We start from the raw sequence: 21,309 nt of genomic DNA, 5'->3' as shown, positions 1-21,309 counted from the left end.
GCAGGGGACACTGACATCGTGGGGCTGGTGCTAGGTCAGCACAGACTGCAGAGCCACGGCATAGCAGAAGCTTCCAGCCCTCTCCCTGAGATTTACTGACCTCATTTATTCCGACAGGAACGGATGAAGGAGAGGGTGTTTTGTTTTGTTTTGTTTGCAACGAATGGGATCAGGTATTGGATACTTGAAGCATCCTCGTAGGCCGCAGTTCCTCAAAGTTTTCACAGCACAGATCACCAATTTGTACCCAAAAAGTGGAGTTTCATCAACGACTTTAAATGACAAGATAAGCCAGTGCTTTAAGCCTGAAGACCAGTTTCATATCAGTGAGGTCTGCCTCGCACCCTCCCGCTCTCCTCGCTCCAGCTCTGCAGGCCTTCAGCTACCAGGGCAGGGGCGGAGCAATCAGTGGGGCCACCCCCTACCACACCGTGATTGGCTCAGAAGTGGACATGTGACCAAAGTCCATCCAATCAGTGTGAATCTCAGGTCTTTGGCTGGGAATTTGGGGTTGGTCTGGATGGCGAGGGGTGAACGTGTGGGGTTTGGTCCTGCTGTAGCACTTTTCTACCACAAGGGAAGCTGCTCTGAAAAGAAGCCAACGCAAGGAGGAGGACAGAGCCAAGGCACCTGCAGCGAAATGGAGCCAGAGCCCTGACATCACAAATGATCTAATTAGTTCCATTTATTGCTTAATCCACTTGGAACTGGCTTCTATCATCCCTGGCTGAAAGCAGACTGACCTGTACACTACCTGCTTTTGCTCACAGCGGGCCAAAAAGATGTGCATTTAACTCTGCTAGGATTAGATGATATTCGTTATTTTTCCTATTACTTCCTTTAACCCCGAATCAAGGTCCCGATGCATTTTGTTGACCATCAACTCTTTTCTGTAGGTAAAGCAGTGCGTGGAGCAACCTCTTTTATTCACAGAACCGAGCCCTTCCTTGTGGCAGCCACGGCTCCTTCAGCTCTGGCACTGATCCCAAAGTACCATTTCTAGCGCATGACTCATAAAATAAATAACCTATAAATGAAAGGCCTCTTATCATACTTTGGCACGACAAACAAAATGCCAAGCCAGGCAGCATTTTTCCTTCACGTTTGAGCCCCATATGTGCCAAGGGCTTGCTTCATACCCCTCACATGAGGATTTTGGCTTTCTCCAAAGCCAAGCATCTACTAGCATGTGCATGCACTGATTGCTTTTCCACCATGTGTGTTCCTAATGTTGCATAATGTCCAACTGTGTTATCTGATAAGGGAGTTTTGTCAATAGGCCTCTTTGCTTTCTCTACATGCATAACCTTTATCATTATTTTTGCAGCTGGTTTACAGGCTTCTTGGTAATTGTACGACTGACTTTTCTGTGCATTTGTTAATAGGGCAGCAATTTAGAATGATGCCCCTGTAGCTCTGGCCTCCTCTGTATCTTTAGTAACAAGACCTTACATTAGAAAGCATTATTTTGGGTTTGTTCTGGGAAAACCGGACTGGTTGCTTTGGGGAGAGAGAACAGAAAACACTTTTTGTGGCTTCAGACTACTATTTATCCCAGTTTTAATGTTACTGGTAATATATTGAGGACTAGGGGCAGATACATTGCTGGTGCAATAAATGAAAATTTCCAAAATTTCCCATTGGACCTGTCCTCACAATTTTCATTTACAGCTACGTGCGTACAATCATTCCTCAAGAATTTGCTTGTCCTGAAATGCATGGTACCATATTTCTTCGATACACTGGAGAACTGCTTATTCATGATGTGTACTGTGTTCTTCTGAGGATTTATGTTGCCATTTTCATCATTAATTTACAATTGGAAGAACCTGTTTGGGCCATTGATTTGTTTTTGTGAACTGGAGATATAATGCAACAGAATAGTAACCGCAGGAATTCAAAAATAGCAAACATAACTTGCCAGCCAGAAGCCCTATGTCAGTCTGATCCGAGTTCAATTAGGAAAGGGCAATATGCCTCTCCCACTTGGTCATTTCTTAGGTTTATTTTTATTCCTAATTTTCTGAAACATCACAATGGCGGTTTTGGGGTGTGTGTGTGTGTGTATGTGAGAGAGAGAGAGTAAGAGAGAGAGAGGTGAGTGGGGAGGGGGAGGTGAAAACAGATGAATAAGACCCGCAAGTCTGAAAAAATGTATCAGGCAGTGCCTGCTGGCTAAGTCCACTGAGTAACAGACCTGATTTCAGCTCAGGTTATGATCTCAGGATCACAAGATGGAGCCCCACGTGGGGCTCCATGCTCAATGGGGAGTCTACTTGTCTCTCTCCCTCCTCCTCGGCCCTTCCCCCCTCCTTCACACGCTCACTTTCTCTCTCTCTAAAGTGAATAAATCATTTAAAAAAGATTTTATTTATTTATTTGACACATACACACAGAGCGAGCACAAGCAGGCAGAGCAGCAGTTAGAGGGAGAGGGACAAGCAGGCTCCCCACTGAGCAAGGAGCCTGACATGGGGCTCAATCCCAGGACCCTGGAATCATAACCTGAGTTGAAGGCAGATGCTCAACCTACTGAGCTACCCAAGTCCCCTGAATGAATAAATCTTTAAAATATAAATAAATAAATAAATAAATATATATATAGAGAGAGAGAGAGAGAAAGAGAGAGAGGAGAGAGGGAAGGAAGGAGGGTAAGGTTGTGAGACCATTAATTATTTGTGTTCAACTCTTTCCCTCCGTTCTGGCTTTTTGCTTTTTCACGGCCAGGAGGAGGTGGTAGGTAAGGTGTGGAAGGAACATTCTAGGCAAATGGATGCTTTGTGCCTGAGCCAACTCATACCTGTGCTGAAGTAGGACACAGAAGTTCACTTCTGCGGGGTTGTGACCCTCTGTCCTCTTAAGTAGAGATAGGAGAGAAAAATAACCTAGAAATAATGACAAATGTTTCCTCTTTCCAATGATCACACCTCTGTCCTTTTCCTTCGCTGATTTATTGTCTCAGACCTTCACCAGGAAGCTGGCTTCGCCCCGGTGGTGAGAGATGTGAGGGCCTTCCGTGTTGCTTGGGAACATTCTCGCTTTTCTTCTTCTGTCACTTGGCGGAGTTCCATTTCCCCACACCTTTGGTTTCAGGTGTGCGCGGGAGGTTTGCTTTGGCCAATGAAATGTGAGCAAAAATGACGCATCTCTTCCAGGTGGAAGCTTGAGGAGCCGGGGAGCCATGTGCTGCGTCCCTGCCAAGTTGTTGAGCAGTGTTCGACTCAGCACCCCTATCTCCACGAGGACTAGGGGACAGAGTGTCCCCCACCGCCCACCGCGGGCAGTTAACATGAACAGGAAAAAGAATTCGTTGTTTCAAGCCACTGAGACCTTAAGGATTGTAGTTCCTGCGGTGTAGACCGAACCTGGGGAGGGTGGGGTGGAGTGCACGTATAGGTAGAGAGACCGTGGATCCCTTGGCCAGATTTGCTTCCAGAAGGCTGACCCTGATGGGCAGCGCTCCAAAGCCCTCTTTTTTTTTTTTTTTTTTTTTTTTTTTTTTTTACAGAGGACACCCGTATATTTTCAAGGCCAGTCGCCTTCCTTGCATCTTCTGTTTGCCAGTCACACACCAAGAATCTGGAACATTCTCAGTAGACGGCTTTATTGGTATGGGTTTTCAACAAACAGAAATAAGCCCAACAGCGTTTAAAACAAAACAAAACTGAACAGAATAGTGGCCTCCGGTCCCCCGCGGTACTGAAAAGACAAAGATCTTCACTTCGAGAGGTTTCCGGTGCGCGGCGCCGCTGCGCGCCCGCCCAGCCCCCGACCCCGCCGCGCCCGCCGCCGCCGGGGGCCCGGGCTCGGCGCGCACTGCGGGGTCCCGGGGGCGCGCGGAGGGCGGCGGGCGGGGCGGGGCGGGGCGGGGCGGGGCGGGGAGCGGACACGCCCACCGGCACGCGCGCCCCCGCCTCGCCATCGCCCCCTGCCGGCGGCGGCCGGAGCCGGCTGCGCGGTGCGGGGCGGGGCAGGCTGACCGCGCGGCCCGCGTCCAAGGCCGGTTCGGAGGCGCCCGGGCCGATCCGAGCCGAACCGAGACTGCGCGTTGTTAGCCTTTAACGAATGCGACAGCTATGAAAAATTGAGGGCTGTTGCACTCTTTTGAAAACGAGATGCCTCGCAGGCAGGACACACGGACGCCCTTACCGTCACTGGGACATTAGAAGGGAGGCGAGGTTCTGTGGATGGGACAAGGCAGAGAATGAGTCCCCGGAGAAGGAGCGATCACAGCTCTCCAGGGTAAACCTGAACACGCAGAGGATCTGGAAAATGAAAGCGGGGTTGCTCTCCGAGCTGTGCCAAGCCCCTTCCCTGCAGACCACTAGTTTGTCACCCTGCGCAAGGAGCTCTGGGTTGCAGGAGTGTCGAGGCAGGGGAAGGACCTGACACCCAGAACGATCCGCGGAGAGAAGCGGCTTTATTGGCCTTGGCAACCAACCAGCTGAGTGGGGTTTTCAGGCTGAATGTGTCATGCAGGGTTTTCAAACAATTTGCATGTTTTCCAGCTGCTTTCAATCGCCCCCCAACCCTCCTGCTCATTAAATAGTGGAAAACATTTTAATAGGCCCAAACCATGTGGGTTTAATTTTTTTTTCTTACAAGCCTCAACTGTGCTCCCTCCACCTTGTGTTTTTGGTTGTCCTTTTTTTTGTTGTTTTGTTTTCAAAGCGTTTAAACATTTTTGTCCATTTGACATCAGTTTAATGGCTTATTTTCTAGTAGCGGCTTCTAAAAATCAGATCCACTTAAACTTGTGCGCACATCTCTTCCTTGTTTCCTCTTTCACAGCATCAAAATACTTCACGACTCCTTCTGATGTGGGAATTGGTGAAAATGATCATTCTTGGGGCCTAAGGAAATCTGACATCTCGGAAACTTGTTTCATAGGTTCGCAATTTTCGTTTCATTTCATTCCATTCAAATTTCAGATTTGGGCTAGTTTCATCTTGCCCAGTATTTCTTTTGGCAAATGATTCAATTTGCTCTTTTCAGGAATTTGTAAACTCCTTTGCCAATTTTCACAACTAGTAGTTTGTCACCAGCATTCTGCTATGATTATGTCCCCTACTAACTTGAGAGTTTTAACACAAAGTATAGTTCGACAGAGCTGGGGACATTTAGGGAGGCATTGCTAACAAAATGCAGTTTTCATCATAAGATATATTTACTACTGGCCATCAGTGTTGTTTGCTTGACAACTTGACTAAGTGACATTCTTAAGATTAAGTTCTCATTTTTCCCTTGTTACAGATTCTAATATTGCACATGTAGGGACCTCAGAATGCCTCACCCCCTATAGGTTCTTGAGAGATACCACTTCTCACATGGCATGGCTAATTTTCGGGGCACTGTAATGTACTGTGAACTCATGATTGTTTTGTCTTAGATTTGCCTTCATACTCACTTGAAATCCAGAATCCCATCCAAAATACATAAGTACTTGGGTAGCCCGGGTGGCTCAGCGGTTTAGCACCTGCCTTCCGCCCAGGACGTGATCCTGGATCGAGTCCCACATCGGGCTCCCTGCATGGAGCCTGCTTCTCCCTCCGCCTGTGTCTCTGCCTCTCTCTCTCTCTGTCTCTCATGAATAAATAAATAAAATTTTTAAATAAAAAAAGTAGTGAGATGGGAGAATGAGAATGATCCCCCTGGAGGTAGATTATTCTTCCTTTTAATATTATAGCTGTTAATAGTAGAAAGTACAAAGTAAATATAGTTAAAACATTTTGTTCTACAAGTTGTTAGCCTCTTAAAAATACAACGGCTACTAAAAATTGAGTACCATGTATGCTTAAGGAACATTGGTGCCACTGTTTTGGAAATGAGATATTGTACCATAAATGCAACTGAACTAGATCTTAGTTCACAAGTGAATGTGGTTAACAAACGAGTAAAGTAAACAATAGCTTTTTACCAAAAACATGATTTCATTCTGAATAATGCAATGTGATCAAATCTGGTCATCCAGAAATCTGTTATTTTTCTTTATACAGAAAGTATGTAGTCTGGATTTTTAAATTGTTTTAATTTGTTATTTTTTAAAAGATTTTATTTATTTATTCATGAGAGACACACAGAGAGAGGCAGAGACACAGGCAGAGGGAGAAGCAGGCTCCTCGCAGGGAGCCCGATATGGGACTCCATCCCAGGACCCCAGGATTGCGACCTGAGCCGAAGGCAGATGCTCAACTGCTGAGCCACCCAGGTGTGGATTTTTTAAAAAATGAGTTTGATGCCCTTCATTCAAGGGAAACTAATCCACAGTGCCTCTGAAGTGATGGAGGAGTCTGCCCTGAGATGTTTTTTAAAAAGCAGACATTTTAAGTCCTACATGTCTTTGCTGTCAATCTCTAGTGGACAAAATTTTTTTTTCCAGCAATCTCTTGGGTTTCTTTAAGATATATTACCTAAGCAGTGGAGAAACCATATTGCTTTTGTCTATAAGACTGCTTCTAGGGCAGCCCGGGTGGCTTGGCGGTTTAGCGCCGCCTTCGGCCCAGGGCATGATCCTGGAGACCGCAGGGAGCCTGCTTCTCCCTCTGCCTGTGTCTCTGCCTCTCTCTCTCTCTCTGTGTGTCTCATGAATAAAAAAAATAATAATAAAATAAAATAAATAAAAAATAAAAATCTTAAAAAAAAAAGACTGCTTCTACCTATCAGGGTTTATCTTGTACATGATACTCTGAGAAGTAGGAATGTATGGTCCTATTTTGTATACTTTTAAATTATTAATATGACATATATAATATGCGTAGTATCGATGTTTACCATCTCCCAAAAGTAAAAATATGTTACAAAATGTTCTTTGATCATTTGGACTAAGTAGTGGCACTTGGGTCAGGATTACTTTTTCAATTCCATTTAACAGACAGCCTATCTTTAATCAGTACAACTTGCAAAATTTCCAAGTCTATTTGTGTATGCAACAGAATACTCTATAATTGTCACACTCTGAATTTATGGTTCTTGCTCCCTATGTGTCTGAGAAGAAAGACCCAAAAGGGATTTATTTTTCTTAGGAGAATGAGTCAGAAATTTTGGGCTAAAAGAGTTGAAACTACTGTTAGATAACAGTGCCTACTATCCTATTCTTCCAAAATTTGCGATAGTGGGACTGACTTTTGTATATTTTGCATGGTGGCTGAATAAAATTGGGTAGCTAATTCTACAATCCTACATGCCTTCTAAATATATTTTTAAAAATAGAATGGAATTCATTATTGTAAATTTAGACTTGCAGACACGAAGTAGAAACTGTCCTGCAGGTTTCCTTAACAGGTGACATTTTGCCAGGGGCTGAGGAGAGGAAGAAGGGAGAGTCAGTTTGTAATGGGCCAGAGTTTCGGTTTGGGATGATGAAAAGGATCTGGAGACAGTGGTGATGGTTGCACAGCCAACCATGTGAATGTGCTTAAAGCCATTGAATTGTCCTATTCAGAATGAGATATTTTGTGTGTTTTTTTTTAAAACACACACACACACACACACACACACACACACACAAGACCTTCTGTGTCCTGGCTTCCATGCCAGGACAGCCTCATCTCCACCCCTCTTGGCCCCAAGGTCACCTACCAGCAGCATCCGGGATTCCTGGCCACTGGCTCCCACACCCTGCTTCTGCCTGCTTCCCCATCTTTGCTCTACTCTGCTTCTGGTCTGCAAGGCCCTCCTCTCCCTTTTCATCTGGCTCGTCCCCCACCTTTCTGAATTAGGAAGTGGACAGCTGGGAGTCACATGGCTTTTGAAAATCAGCTTTGGGAATCCATCTGGAATTGAGTCCTCCCCCTCTGCTCTTGTTATCCTCAATTCAGTAGATACCTGGGTAGGTTCTGGGGACCCTGGAATTCTTGCTTGGGGGTGGGGGGCAGACACTGTGATGCCAGCTTCCCCCTTGTTCAGAAGCCCCTCCCGGGTGCCTCACCATCCCCCACTTTCAGTGGAGAGAGAACAAGGCTCAAATCTGTCCGGGTGTCAGGGTCCTGAGAAGTCTCAGTGATCATGGGGGAAAACTACCAACTGAATCTTTGTGTCCCCCTAAAATTCATATGTTGAAATCCTATACCTGCCCCCATGTGATGGTACCAGGAAGGTGAGGCTCTGGGAGGTTTTAAGATTAGATGAGGTCATGAGCGTAGAGTCCTCATCATCGATAGAATCAGTGTCCTCATAAGAATCACAGAGAGCTTACTTCCTCTTTCTGCTGTCTGCCAGGTAAGGGCATGGAAGAGGGTCCCCACTAGAACCCAACCATGCTGGCATCCTGATCTCAAACTTCCAGCCTCCAGAACCATGAGAAATACATTTCTGTTGTTTATAAGCCACTCAGTCTGTGGTGCTTTCTTACAGCAGCCCAAACTGATGAAGACAAGAGGGGAAAATAATGCAATCTTAGCATAATGGAATTTAAAGAATTTGCAATCATGAGCATGGACTCAGTGCTAAGCCAGGCCCATCTTTCTCCTGGATCCTTCAAAACTGAGGTCTGGATGACACCTGGCTTTGAAGGGATCAGCACCAGCAAGGCTGGCCTGACATCAACCTGTGGTCACTGTAGCCCGAAGCACATGTGGGTAATGCTCTCTCTGTTCATGGACCTGGAAGCGTTTAAAGTAGAAGCAAAACTATTTTTGATCCAAAAGATCCAAGGAGACAGAAAAATGGTAGCACATTCTGTCTAGGTGAATGTGGCTTCTGTTCATCAATTTCTGGCTCCCATGGCTGGGGCCACCAGGCTCTAAGGAGGAGCCCCAGAACCCCCATCTTCTGGGGTGCTGACTGGAGTGCAGAATCCTTGACCTCTTGCTTCTGTGGGAGGTGCCACCTGGAGCTAGGGCAGCACTTGCCAGAGGGTTGCTCCCCACATTTGCAGCAGCTCTTGTAGACTGAAGGGTGGCTCACAGTGGTTGGGGGGGCCTATTTCTAAGATTGTACTTGTAACGGGTTCTATCACCGGTGAGATCCTGCGAGGAAATGGGGACTTCAGGAGATTTTTCTTTTTTTTTAAAGATTCAAAAATTTATTTGTTCATAAGAGACACACACACACACACAGAGAGAGAGACAGAGACAGAGATACAGGCAGAGGGAGAAGCAGGCTCCATGCAGGGAGCCCAATGTGGGACTCGATCACGGGACTCCAGGATCACAGCTGGGCTGAAGGCAGGCACTAAACTGCTGAGCCACCTGGGCTGCCTGAGATTTTTCTTTCTTCCTGACTTCCACGACTGTGAGAACAACAGTCACTCCTTGTGGTCAATTTGAAGAGCAGACATAAGTTGTAACAGAAAACGCTCCATATTAGCTCCTACAGAGAGCGAACATTTTAATTTAATTTTTTTATTTGTTTAAATGTTTTATTTTATGCCGAACTTACAGAAAGTTGTATATAAAGAGTATCCATATGCTCCTCATGCAAATTTGCATATTGTGAACATGTTCCCCATTGGCTTTAGCCTTGGTGTACTCTTTCCTTATCTGTTTCCTACCGTCTATGTATCTCCTTATCTATCCAACTATCTACTTCTCTGTCATTTACTCCTCATTTAGATGAAAGATTTGTATGTTGCGGTATTCAGGTGGAGCCCCATCCCTTGCCACAATACTCCTTACCAGAATATCTCTGTGAGAGAAGGGGCATGGCCACTGCTGTAGCTGGGGCGCCAGAACGCTACAGACATGATCCCAGTCCATAATGGGACAAGTGATGATCATGCACTGGGGACCACCCCACAGCCAAGTTGAGATTGGGCGGCCAGCTGGCTCAGGTGAGTCTGTGTGGGGGCTACAGCAGGTTGCCCAGAAATGCCTAGAAAGGCCATGCGGTCTCTGCAGAGGAGCAGGCACCATTACATCACTATCTCTGTCTTTTCTCTATAATTTTATGAAATAATACATTATCTGCTATGAAATTGCAGATAGCAGTGATAGGGAACATAAGGGACATGAAGGAAATGTGGTTTAAATAGACCTGGGGATCATGTGGCAAGGTACAAAGGCCAACTCTGGTCAACCAGAGGCTCCTCCTCACTCCCTATTCCCCACTCTACCGCCAGCCTGGCCTGGGAAAGGCACACAAGGGAGGGAGGGAGACAAGGCAGGGACTAGGGACTGGAAACAGCAGAGCTAAGCCAAAGGGAGAACAGGGGCCAGAAAAAGGCAGGAGAGGCCTGATGAGGGAAAATATACACAAGGGAGGGTCAGCCCCAAAGGGAGGAAGGCCCAGTAACAGGTAGGATGGGAAAGAGAGGAGCAGAGGGGCCAAGAGCATCCTCACCCCGGGGCTCTCCCAGCACCTGTGCACAGGTGGCACCAGGGCTCCCGGCCTCCCTGGGGTGCCTGCGTCCTCCCACATCCTGGGAGCTCTGTGGTGGGAGAGGAGACAGTCAGCTTCCCTGTAGGACAGAGAAGCCGCCCTACCACACGTGCCCCTGTCTGCCTCCTCGCCCTCCAGGGACTCTGAAGTTGTCCCCAGGGTCACCTACCCAGGATCCTGACCTCACGCTCAGCACAGGCTGGAATCCTCCCTCTGGGAGCTAGCTGGACACCCCCGCCGCCCCTATAGGACCACTGACCCCTGGCAACCTCCGCCTGTGCCCAGTCCCAGCTCCTGCCCATCTGCTGGGAAGACTGGAGGGGGTCTTGGCTACAAAGGGCTCAGGCAGGGAGCTCTGTGCTCAAGTCACCTTCAGAGCCAGGGCTCCGGGAACCTGCCAGGGCCCCGGCAGTGCCTGTGTGCTTCTGGCTTTGCCAGACTGTTCTCCAAGAAGGTATGCCACATTTCCACATGGTGATACTCCCACCCACAGGGAAGACAAGGCTGGTTCAGTCCTTCCCTGTGTCCCTCGGCCATCCAGCAGCACCCAGGAGCACCTACTCGGGGTCCCACCCCGGCAGGAACCTGGCATGCAAGGATGTGCTAGGTACTGTCCTGCCCTCGAGGAGATGGCAGCCTAGAGGAGACAGGAGAGGACCCAGGTGACCCCATATCTTCGTCCCACGGACCCACCCCTGCTCTGCCTGTGGACCCCAGCTGAAGGGATGCCTCAGGACCCGGCTTCCACCTTTGGTGTCCGCAGCCACCTGCTTGCTGCCAGGACCTTCACAGTCCACGCGCTGGGAGGACAGGTGTATGATTGAGAAAGGCCCACCGACGGCTTCACTCTTGTCCCTGCATGTCAGGCTGTCTGGGCCTGTCCCCGCCTGGGACCTGGCTGTGCGGGAAGTCATCGTGAAACAAGGAGGCATCACTGGCCTGTTGCACCACATGGTAACATAGGGAAGGCTTGTTGCCACCCGTCACCTATCCCTGGAAGATAAAGTCTTCTGGGGGCATCAGGTTCCTGGAGGCCCGGGGGGACGGTGGTGGGTGAAAAAAAGGAAGGTCCAGAGGGCTTTTCGGGGTCCAGGCAGGGGCTTTTTCATCTTTGTGTCTCCAGCCACGTGGAACCAGCCCGGGAAGCTTTTGTTGCCTTCGCCGGTGGCCGCTGGGCAGCCCTGCCCCGAATTCGGCTGGTCCATGTGGTCACATCTCATGCTTTTCTCTGTTGCAGTTGGGAACACGGTCACCCCTTGAGACCCAGGGGCTGCCCCTTCCATCCCTCAGGCCCTCTACGTGATGACTGTCCCCAGGCCCCGTTCCCAGGACACTGATCCTCTGTCCCCACGCCCTCTGGGCTTCTCCTCAGCCCAGGACATCAACCCCATGGGTCCAACCTGAACCCCTTCTCCTTGAGGGAGCAGCTCTAGGTGGCCAACAAGGGAGCCTCGACCTGGGTGACTCTGCTGAGCCCAGCTGTGGAAGGAGGGGCGTTCATCCAGAGTGACGTGAGCTCAGCAACTCAGGGATTGTGTACCAGAATAGTGGCCGGGATATGGCTTGGGGCTGACCTCCTCCCAAGCCGCTGGGTGGTCCTGTTCTTCCCCTGCCAGGACGCCCCAAATGCAGGAGAGCCGGGGCGGGGGTGTCACCAGGCGCCTCTCACGGCCTCAGTGGGAGAGGGCTCCAAGCAGGGTGTCAAGGGAAATCTGTCGAGGCGAACCAGAGCCTCAGCTTGCAATGCTTTGGGGATTTCCAACGACCATCTGTCCAGAATGCCAGAGCGTTTGTAAAACTCAGCGCCAGGGCTTTCTTGAGAATAGCAAACATTTGGAAAGACCCGAAGTGTGCTCCGCTAGGGGACTGGCTGGATCAAGTGGATCAGGGCTCGTGCACACGCAGAATCTCACGGGCCCTTGTGAATATTGATGGCGCCTCTCGGGATTTGAGGAGCTCGCCTTCCTCCTCTGACATACTGAGACCTGGGGGGCTGTGTAGGCCCGGCATCCGGGCGGAGGGGGGCAGGCCTCCAGGTGTGGGTCCCGCCTGGATTCCAGGGCAGGACAGGACGGCCACCACCTGCAGACCAGAGGCCGGCCCCCTCCCAGGCCCTGCCCCGACCCTCCCTTAATCCCTCGCCCCTCCTGAGCCCCGAGCTGGAGGTCAGGGGACACCCATTTTCCCGAACCTCCCAGCGGGCAGGAAACGGGGGCCCGGGGCCCAGTCGGCCAGTCTTGTGTCTATTTCTTAAGTCGGGGCGCGGGCACTGGGGGCTCACTTGGCATCACGTCAATCCTCATGTAAGGAAACTTCTAGGAAAGCATGTGAAGGGTGGGCTGATTGATCATTTGACACGGGAGTGACTGAGAGTGTGTGGTGAGTTGTCTGAAAACACAGGACAAGTGGGCTTCCTCTCTGAAAAGTAATTGTTTCCTTGGGAGCCTGTATGACTTCCTCTTCCCCTGAAGGGAGCTCCCTCCTATTTTCTTCTCATCATTGTGTCTGAGATTCGGCTATTGCTTGTGGGATCGCGTAAACCTCCACGCTTACAGAGACATCTTGGTGCCCCATTTCGGACGTTCCTCAGCTTGCCAGGCTCTGAGTTGGGGCGCATGGGCCGAGCATGGAGAGCACGAGGGTCACCTCCCGGCTCTGGCTGTGACCTCTCCCCCAGAGGCTGTGTCCTCCCCTGTGGGGGGACCTGAGAGGACCCGTCCTCACTGCTGGGCGGGGTGGGAGGGTTCAAAGAGCCACTCCCAGTCCTATGAGGCATGAGGAACAGACCCTGGTGGCCAGTCAGGCTCGCTCCTGCCTGCCTCAGATCCAGTCCTTAAAGTGTATCACGCTGGGCGTGGGGGAGACCCGCTGTCAGCTCCCAGGTCACACGGTGGGTCACACTCCAGGACCCAGAACACTGGAGGCAGAAACAGCAAGAACGTGGAGGAGAGGCCCAGAGAGTCAAGGTGACCGTGGGCGTCCAGCTCCGGGGAGTACAGGGGTCCAGCTGGCTGCGGTCCTCCGACAGGAAGAGGGTACGAAGCCCAGGGTCTATGTAGGCAGGTCGGACACCTTTGTCCCTTTTTTCCCTCTTTCTCTCTTTTGATCCTTTTTTTAAAAAAAGATTTTATTTATTTGTTCATAAGAGACACACAGAGAGAAGCAGAGACACAGGCAGAGGGAGAAGAGGCTCCCTGCGGGAAGCCCGAGGTGGGACTCGATCCCAGGACCCCGGGATTACGACCCGTGCCAGTGGCAGATGCTCACCCACCGAGGCCCCCAGGCATCCCTCTTTTGATCCATTTTTAAATGTAATTTCCAAATTTTATTTGAATTATATAGATGAAATTCAACTCAATTATGTTGATAAAAAGGGTCACTAAAAATCCCACCCCTGGGGCGCCAGGGTGCCTAGTGGGTTAGGGCTCCCCCTTTGGCTCAGGGCATGGTCGCAGAGTTGGGATCGAGCCCCAGGGCGGGCTCCCTGCTCGCTGTGGAGTCTGCTTCTCCCTCTCCCTCTGCCTCTCACGCCTGCTCCTGCTCTCTCTCTATCAGATAACTTTAAAAAAAATCTTAAAAAAAATGCCAACCCAGCCCAGATGGCCAGTGACTTCAGAATACAGGTGGGGGCCGCGCTGGTTCCCGCCCGCCAGCCCCGCTGGGTGAAGAGGGCACAGCCGAGGGCCCACGACCCCACCTGGAGTCCGGACTCATGACCACTGAGACCAGGAGAGGCGTCAAGCGTCAGCTTAGCCCAGAGAGGAGAGCTGTCAGAACGGGATAATGGAGACGGTGGAGGGGCATCGTCCAGAGGCGCACGAGGAGAGCGGGTCCCGGAGCAGACGAACGTCCAGCCAGCGCCCGGCGGGTCACCCGGCCCGGGCTCGGGGCACACGCGGGGCCTGCCGGGCCGCCCACCTGATGACAGGAGAACCTGGGGCCGCAGGGGCTGGGAGCTGCCGGGCCTGCAGGAGCTGCGGGTGCCCGACCCCCCGAGGGGCAGTGCCCGTCTCCCAGCCTGTCCAGTAGGAGGCTACGCTCCCCGAGGGCCCGGCGCGACCTCACATCCCACTGGTCCCTCGAGTCCTTGCCACCTGCAGCCCAGGGCGAGTCCCACAGACATGCTTCCCGGTGGCCCCGACCGCCTGCCGCCTAGAGCCGGCCCTGCTGGATCCGGTGCTGGATCCGGGGGGCCAGGGCTCCATGGGGACCACGGGGAGGAGCGGGCTTCCGTCTCAGCCCCGGCCTGGCCCCCGTCCCTCCCGGTCCCCCTGGTGGCCTCGCGCTGCTCCAGCCCCTCCAGCCCGGGACACGTTGGCCCTGTCACCGGCCACCACACGCTACCCGGGTCCCCCCTCTTACCGTGGAACCCCACTAGCATTCCTGCAGGTGCGACACACGGGACCTGCGAGGTCGCCTGTTACATTTATATATCGCCTGAGTTCGGTTCGTTTCCTGTCACACTGGCTACAAAGCATCATCCAGAGCCTGCGTCCCTGTGGGGAAGGAAACGGAAGGGTACCGGTGTGTGACGACAGACGCCTGACAAATCACGGCGACAGACAAACCCAAGCCCAAACCCAAAGTTCTGTCTGTGTCCTTGCCGCCCCCGGAGCTGGACACACCAGCCCTGAGCCCGTCCCTCTGCGCTCCTGTGGTCTGTGCCCAGGTCACCCCCTGGCTTGGAGTTCCCGGCCGTCACCCAGCACCTTTGCCACCGCCCACGATGCTGAGAGTCCACCCCTGGGCCCCCCTCCCGTCCTCCCAGACTTTGAAGGGACATCGCTGGTCCCAGCCTCAGCTCGTCCCCTCTCCGGCTGAAGGTGCACCTCCCCTCCAGTCAACCGCCCACGGCCTCCCCGGCCTGCCCTCTGACAGAGGAGGACCCCGGCTCCCTGCTGTCTCCCAGCTCCCCACCCCCAGGCCTCCCCTCGGAGCCTCGGCTTTGCCTTCGACATTCGGAACCACAAGCTGAACCCCCAGCACCTTCTGCAGTTGCAATGACCAGCGATGCAGATAGTCTGTCCCAAGGAGCAAGCAGAGATCACCCTCCTTGGGGGCTGTTGCCGAGTCACGTGTGTGTTTCCAAGACGCCCCCGAGAGTTCAAGGTCAGTGCCACCCGCTCCTGATACTCGGCAGCAGGCTCGCCCTGTGAGCCTGACTCCTCTTTGGAGCATTCCAGAAACCATCCAGGGAGCACGACAGGGTGCTGGGGAAGGGGCTCGGGTTGGGGTCAGAGACATGGTCTGGGGCCAAGGACCCTGAGGCCTGCTCATCTTGTCACTCTGGGACCTGAATGGAGCCTCCTGGGAGTGTGTCCTACACAAAGTCAGACAGACTGAGCAAATGACAGTATAGGACAGCAGTTCCTGGGAGTACGGGGTTCTCCAGTAGGTTCCAAATCACTTGTTGTCCTGCGGAAACTCAAAGTTCACAGGCTGCTGGCCTGCAGCCTTCTCTGGGTCACTGTGCTCCCCCAGGTCCTCCCCTTTGGGGTGCTGCCCCTGCCTGAGCCCCTCCCTCCCGCTCCACCGTGGTCATCTAGGTCTGACTCTCTGTCCCTCCGGATCTCAACCTACAGGGTGCCTCTCCCAGCCCCTTACAGTCTCCGTGTGCGGCTGGTGCTCCCTTGAGGCCCTGACAGGGAGGGGAGGAATCTGGGAGGGGGCCCCCCGGGACTGTCCTGCGATCTAGGAGGGACTTGTGCAGGCTCACCAGCTGCCAGGGCTCCACTTGGGGGGGGGCGGGTGGAGTCCACAGAGGCCAGCGGGAGAGCGATGGCCGGCCTGTGGGGGGTCCTGCCTGGGTGCCTGTCCCTTGGGGTCTGTCTGGGTGCCCTGTGTCAGGAGGGGCGGAGCTCAGCTTCTGTGCAGGGAAGCCCTTCCCTCTGGCTCCCTCCAGGGTAGGGCATTACAGGGGTTGGGGCTGGACTCCCCCCGCCCCTCTGCCCTGCCTCCACCCAATATGGAGACTCATTTTGCTTTAAGATTTTATTTATTAATTCATCAGAGAGAGAGGCAGAGACACAGGCTCCATGCAGGGAGCCCGACGGGAGACTCGATCCCGGGTCTCCAGGATCAGGCCTGGACTGAAGGTGGCGCTAAACCGCTGAGCCCCCCCGGGCTGCCCAGACTCCTTTTTATTCTCTTACAAGGTGCCTGCATTCCCACCAGTGCTGCTGACAATAGGATAGGCTGGCAGTGGGGAGGTTTCTATTTCAAATCCCTCCCCCCCCACCCCTCCCCTACCGCTAGGCTTAGTGATTATGACTTGCAATAGAGGGAATTCGTGTGACACTTCCCTCCTTGAGGGCCCACTACACACTGAGAGGCATTTGCAGGTTTGCAAGGGGTTGCAAGCCTTTATTTAGCTCTCTGGACATCGTGACACATTTACAGAGAAACAGTTGGTAGAAGATCCTTAATATTTCCCTGCATGGCTCTGCATCGAAAATCAATTAAAGTAATTACTTCTCTAAAAATTGAAAACTCCTCCGCGGCGTTGACTGTAATCTTAATGATGTATGTTTGGAACCTAGGACAGATTTTTCAATGAAAGGAAATCTACTCAGATTTTTTTTTTTTAAAGACACTTTCTTCCGGGCCCATTGCCTTAAGCTGGTTTCCTTGGGTCAAGCTGAAGATGTTGGTGGAGGGCAAGTGGGCATTTCCTGGGAGGAAGTGTTTCCTTCTGCTGTTCACAGACGCCTCCTGAGGTCTATAGGCAGACTGAGGTCCATCCTTCAGGCTCCTTCTGCAGGTGGAGACAGGGGGGCAGAGGGGAGGTGCAACAGCCACAGGGATGGGGAAGGGAGGGGGCACCAGGAGGTGAGGGTCAGAGGAGTGTGGCCAGGGCGGGCAGGAGTGGAGCTGGCGCCCCGGAGGGAGCAGGTGACCCAGGGGAGGCTGTGAGAGGGGCCGGGAAAGACCAGGGAGACGACAGGAGGGAGAAGGGCAGCGGAGGCAGCAGGAGGGAGGGAGGACCTCACCTGGAGAATGGCCCGAAGTTGCTGAGACAATTGCTGACTCCTCCTGTCCAGATCAGCCCAGGGCTGGAAGGGTGAGTCCTGGTGGTCCACGAAGGTCTGCCAGCAGTACTCAAAGTCTGCATGGAGGCGGGGGAGGGAGGTGAGCTGGGCTCTGGGGAGGGCCAGGGGCCTCAGGGTGTCTGATCTCCGGGACAGGCTGAGCCCCTCCCCACTGCACATCTGCTGTGTCCCCTCCCCGGGGCTCCCCTCACCCCGCGGGACTCTTTCTTCAGCCTGGAACCTCAGCCACCTGACTTGTCTCCTTTCTGGAGTCTCCGTGGCACGGCCACCCACGATTCTCCCTCCCCTTCTGGACACCGGTCGCCCCTGACCTGCAGGCCCATGGCCCTCCTGTCCTGTGCCCTGCGGGCTCTGCCCACCCCCCCCCCCGCAGGCAGCCAACAGGGGCCACCGCCAAGCATACTACTCCTGCCCACCCCTCTGTAGCACCCCCAGGCCTCTCCCTGCCCTCCGTCCCCCCAGGAGGCCCACGCTGACCTCTGAAGGTCATGATGGAGATGTGGACCCCAGCGTCGTACAGTTCGCGCAGCCCCTTCACATAGGGTCCCATGGTGTAGATGCGGGAGGCCAAGATGCTCAGGCTCACGTGTCTGTTCTTGGCCAGAAACCGAATAATCTCCTCGGCACATTTTTCGCAGGGGGTCCAGGAGAGAAAGCACGTGACCTTGTAGCTGAGCTTCTGGTCCAGGTTCCTGGAGCGGATGTGCTCCAGGAGGAACCACTCGGCATGTTGTCCCCCGCCACCCTGACACAGAAGAGGCACGGAAGGGTTCCTGCATTGGCAGTCAATACGGGGGGGGGGGGGGGGGGGCGGGGGGGGGCGGGAGGTCCTGGCCTCAGGGAGGCCCCGCTCAGGTCCTGACCCTGGGATGTCAACGCACTATTCCCAGGATCCAGGGTCACCAGGACGGGTGGACAAGCGCAGGAGGGCAATTTCCCAGGGGCCTGGTGGGCGGTGCTCGGGACCCCCATTCTGCCTCTGCTCACTATGGCTCCGCACCTGCCTGTACCTGACGGGTGTCCCTTCAGGTGCTTGCGGTCCCACTGATCAGGGGTTTGCAGGATTTCTGGCTTTTACACCACCGCATTCAAATATGATCCAACTTGACTACTGAGTTCCAGGAGCCCCGCTAAGCTTGTGCCCAAGGGAAGGGTCTTCGGGACCCTCACGACTGGGGCCCTGCAGGCAGAGGCAGCAGAGCCACAGACAAGGGAGAGAGGAGGCCAGGTGAGCACCCAGGTCAGTGACCTGATGCCGTGGGAGTGGGTGCTTCCTCCAGGGAGGGGTCCAGCCCTGTCTGCATCCACCCACTCACCCACTCCACGCGGGTGTCGCTACCTCCACGAGCCCCAGCGCCAAGCCCTCGGCAGATACACAAGGGCTCGCTGGGGGGGGCGGGGCAGGGCTGGGCAGGGGCGCCCGGGGGGAGGTGCCTGGCTCATGGGATGAAAGTCACTGTTGGGGTCATAGGACTGCGACATGAGTCCAACCAGTCCAGGGGAGGGATTGTCTAGCAAGGACCCGGAGCAAGTCAGGTGAGCGGTAGCAGCGCAGAGATCTGGGCGGAGCGTGATGGGGACACGGGGACCGAATGGACATTCGGGGGGATGCTGGTGTGGGCAGCAGTGCCTTGGCAGGATCCCCAAGAGTGGGCGAGGGTCCCTCCAGTCCCTCTCGCTTGTGGCCAGGGGGAGCGTCGAGAGCCCACACAACTCGGGCTCTCTGGCCAGGGGCCGCCCCGGGGAAGGGGCCAGGGAAAGCTGACCCCTTGCCTGGAAGCCTTCTCCTCTGTCCTAACTCTTCCTCGGAGGCACAGCAGAAGGGGAGAGGCTGAGCCCGGGGCTTCGGGTGACAGGGACTGACGGTGTCAGGCCTTGGGCCACTGGGACTGCTTCCCAATGTGTGGCTCCAAGCCAGTGACCACCACAGAAACGGTCCCCACCTGACTCCAGGCGAGCTGTGGCTGCTGGGCCGGGACCAAGCCTGAGAGGTGCGTGGGTCCAACCCCACACCTCATGTCCACCCAGAACCTTCTACCCCCTGATGGTCCCAGTATTGGGAGGCCCTGCACACTGCAGTCAGCCTGGGCCAGTCACCTCATTTTGAACGATGTCCTTATCCTGGTCCAGAAGGACCCCAGAGCTGCCATCGCTGAGCTCCACTTGGTAGCAGAGGTAGGTCTTGGATGGGTTATGATCATTCCGGAAGTTCTGGGTGAAGGTGTTCTCATCCAGTAGGTGTCTGTGGACACAGGAGTGGGGGAGAAGCTCAAAGACTCGGGGCTCCCTTTAGGGTATTGAGCATCATCTTGCTGATGTATGTTTAGAGTAGAAGAGAGATTTTACATAAAACGTACAGATACTTTGGGGCGCCTGGGTGGCTCACGGTTGAGCGTCTGCCTTTAGCTCTGGGCATGATCACAGGGTCCTGGGATCGAGTCCCGCTTCGGGCTCCCCCCAGAAAGCCTGCCTCTCTCTCTCTGCCTGTGTGTCTGCCCCCACCCCCCGTGTCCCTCATGAAGAAATAAATAACATCTTAAGAAAAAACCCAAAGAACAGCTAGTTTGATCTTTAGAACGCTAAAGTATTGCTTATGAGCTCATTGCGTTTTGCCAGATTCTTTGGATCCTCAGCGCACGCCCTTTACCCCGGCACCCCACATGCTGGCCAGACCCACAGAGGACAGGCTTCCACTCGCTTGCTGGTGCCACCCCGCCTCCCTCTGCGACCCCTTCCGAGGGCCCCCGGGGAGGCCAGGCCAGTCCTCTGCCCGGTGCCCCACAGGAGCAGCCCGGGGCGCTCAGACCTCGCCGGGGCCTCTCCCTCTCCCCGGGCAGGCTGGCATCCCATGTCCTGGTCTCACCAGCCCATCCCCGTCCTGCCGACCCTCTCCCTGTGGTGGAGGGACACCCTGGGGATTCGCCCCTTGACGTCAAGGCCAGCCCGAGCCACACGCTGTGTCGGGGCCCGACACATGCCCACTCGGGACCATTGCCGAAAACACAACACCAGAGCCTACTCTCCTCAGATAATCACGGGATTTTCTATAAGGATGAAAATACCACGTGCCCTTTCCAAACCAAAATCCTACAGCTGGGAGGGACCTCCTGGCCCAAGGCTCACAAGTGATCCCCAGGCCCAATTCCACCTGGAATTCCAGGATCGGAGGGAGTGAGGATCGGGACCATCAGGGATGAGTCCCGGAGCCCAAGGGAAGCCGGCGGGACATCAGAGCCGGACGGGCCAGCAGGAGGGAGGCAAAGACGTGGAGGAGCCCTGGGGTCCAGGAGGAGCCCCTGGGGGTGGCGGTGCCCCATCAGGCCGCCCTGGGCAGGGGCTCAGCAGCAGGTGATGCAGGAGGCGGGGTACCTGTCCCAGTCTTCCGGGCCAGCCTCCATGTCCGCGGCCCTTCACCGCCTCTGGCTCTGTGCCGGCTGCTCCTCCACCTGGTCGCACCTGTGCTCCCCCGTCGAGGTGCTCCCCGCGGACCCAGGAGCCTTATATACCATCAGCGCTCCTGGCAGCTGCTGAGCTGGCATTACCGCGCCACACCCCTTCTCGACTTGGGCTACTACTCATGCCACCCTCATGGGTGTCGACATAGGAGGAAGTTGTCTGGGAAGTGTCCTACCCGAAGTCCCCAGGGTCAGGTTTTGGTTTCTCTGCTCTGACGGAGGCCCTACCTGGAAGCCTCAAGGAGTGACCAAGGGCAGATGAGGTCCGAGGGGGGTGCGGTCCCTCTCAGATTGAGGGACCAGCAAGGCGGGAGGCCTTGGGACCTGGACAGGCGTCGGGACCCTGGAGGGCGGCCCGGGCACAGACACAGCCCCAGAGGGCAGGCTCCTGGGCGGTGTCCCCACCCCACCCCCCAGGAGTCTCCCTTAGCAGCCAGCAGGGCCTTGGCCTGACCTGGGCTCCCCGGGGCCCTCAGGGTGAGACACCT

At 54.2% G+C, this 21,309-nt stretch overlaps 1 protein-coding gene and 1 long non-coding RNA gene across 2 annotated transcripts; both read right to left on the bottom strand.

Moving 5' to 3' along the window:
- Positions 1-9,098: 9,098 nt before the first annotated feature.
- LOC119873631 lies at positions 9,099-15,563 on the bottom strand. Its single transcript, XR_005365579.1, has 3 exons — positions 15,304-15,563; positions 14,015-14,813; positions 9,099-13,425 (listed from the first exon to the last, which is right to left on the bottom strand). It is a non-coding gene; the product is annotated as an uncharacterized LOC119873631 (long non-coding RNA).
- A 1,092-nt stretch (positions 15,564-16,655) lies between these two features.
- APOBEC3Z1 (apolipoprotein B mRNA editing enzyme, catalytic polypeptide-like 3Z1) lies at positions 16,656-20,823 on the bottom strand. Its single transcript, NM_001346132.1, has 5 exons — positions 20,736-20,823; positions 19,464-19,608; positions 17,844-18,111; positions 17,307-17,422; positions 16,656-17,071 (listed from the first exon to the last, which is right to left on the bottom strand). The coding sequence occupies exons 1-5, from the start codon at positions 20,762-20,764 to the stop codon at positions 17,036-17,038; spliced, it is 594 nt and encodes a 197-aa protein (NP_001333061.1). The 5' UTR covers positions 20,765-20,823; the 3' UTR covers positions 16,656-17,035.
- Positions 20,824-21,309: the final 486 nt, after the last annotated feature.

The sequence above is a fragment of the Canis lupus genome, chromosome 10 (assembly GCF_011100685.1).
Source record: "Canis lupus familiaris isolate Mischka breed German Shepherd chromosome 10, alternate assembly UU_Cfam_GSD_1.0, whole genome shotgun sequence".
NCBI classification, from domain to species: domain Eukaryota; kingdom Metazoa; phylum Chordata; class Mammalia; order Carnivora; family Canidae; genus Canis; species Canis lupus.
Note: the sequence above shows the minus strand (reverse complement) of the source record. Positions and strands in the feature narration are given on the sequence as shown.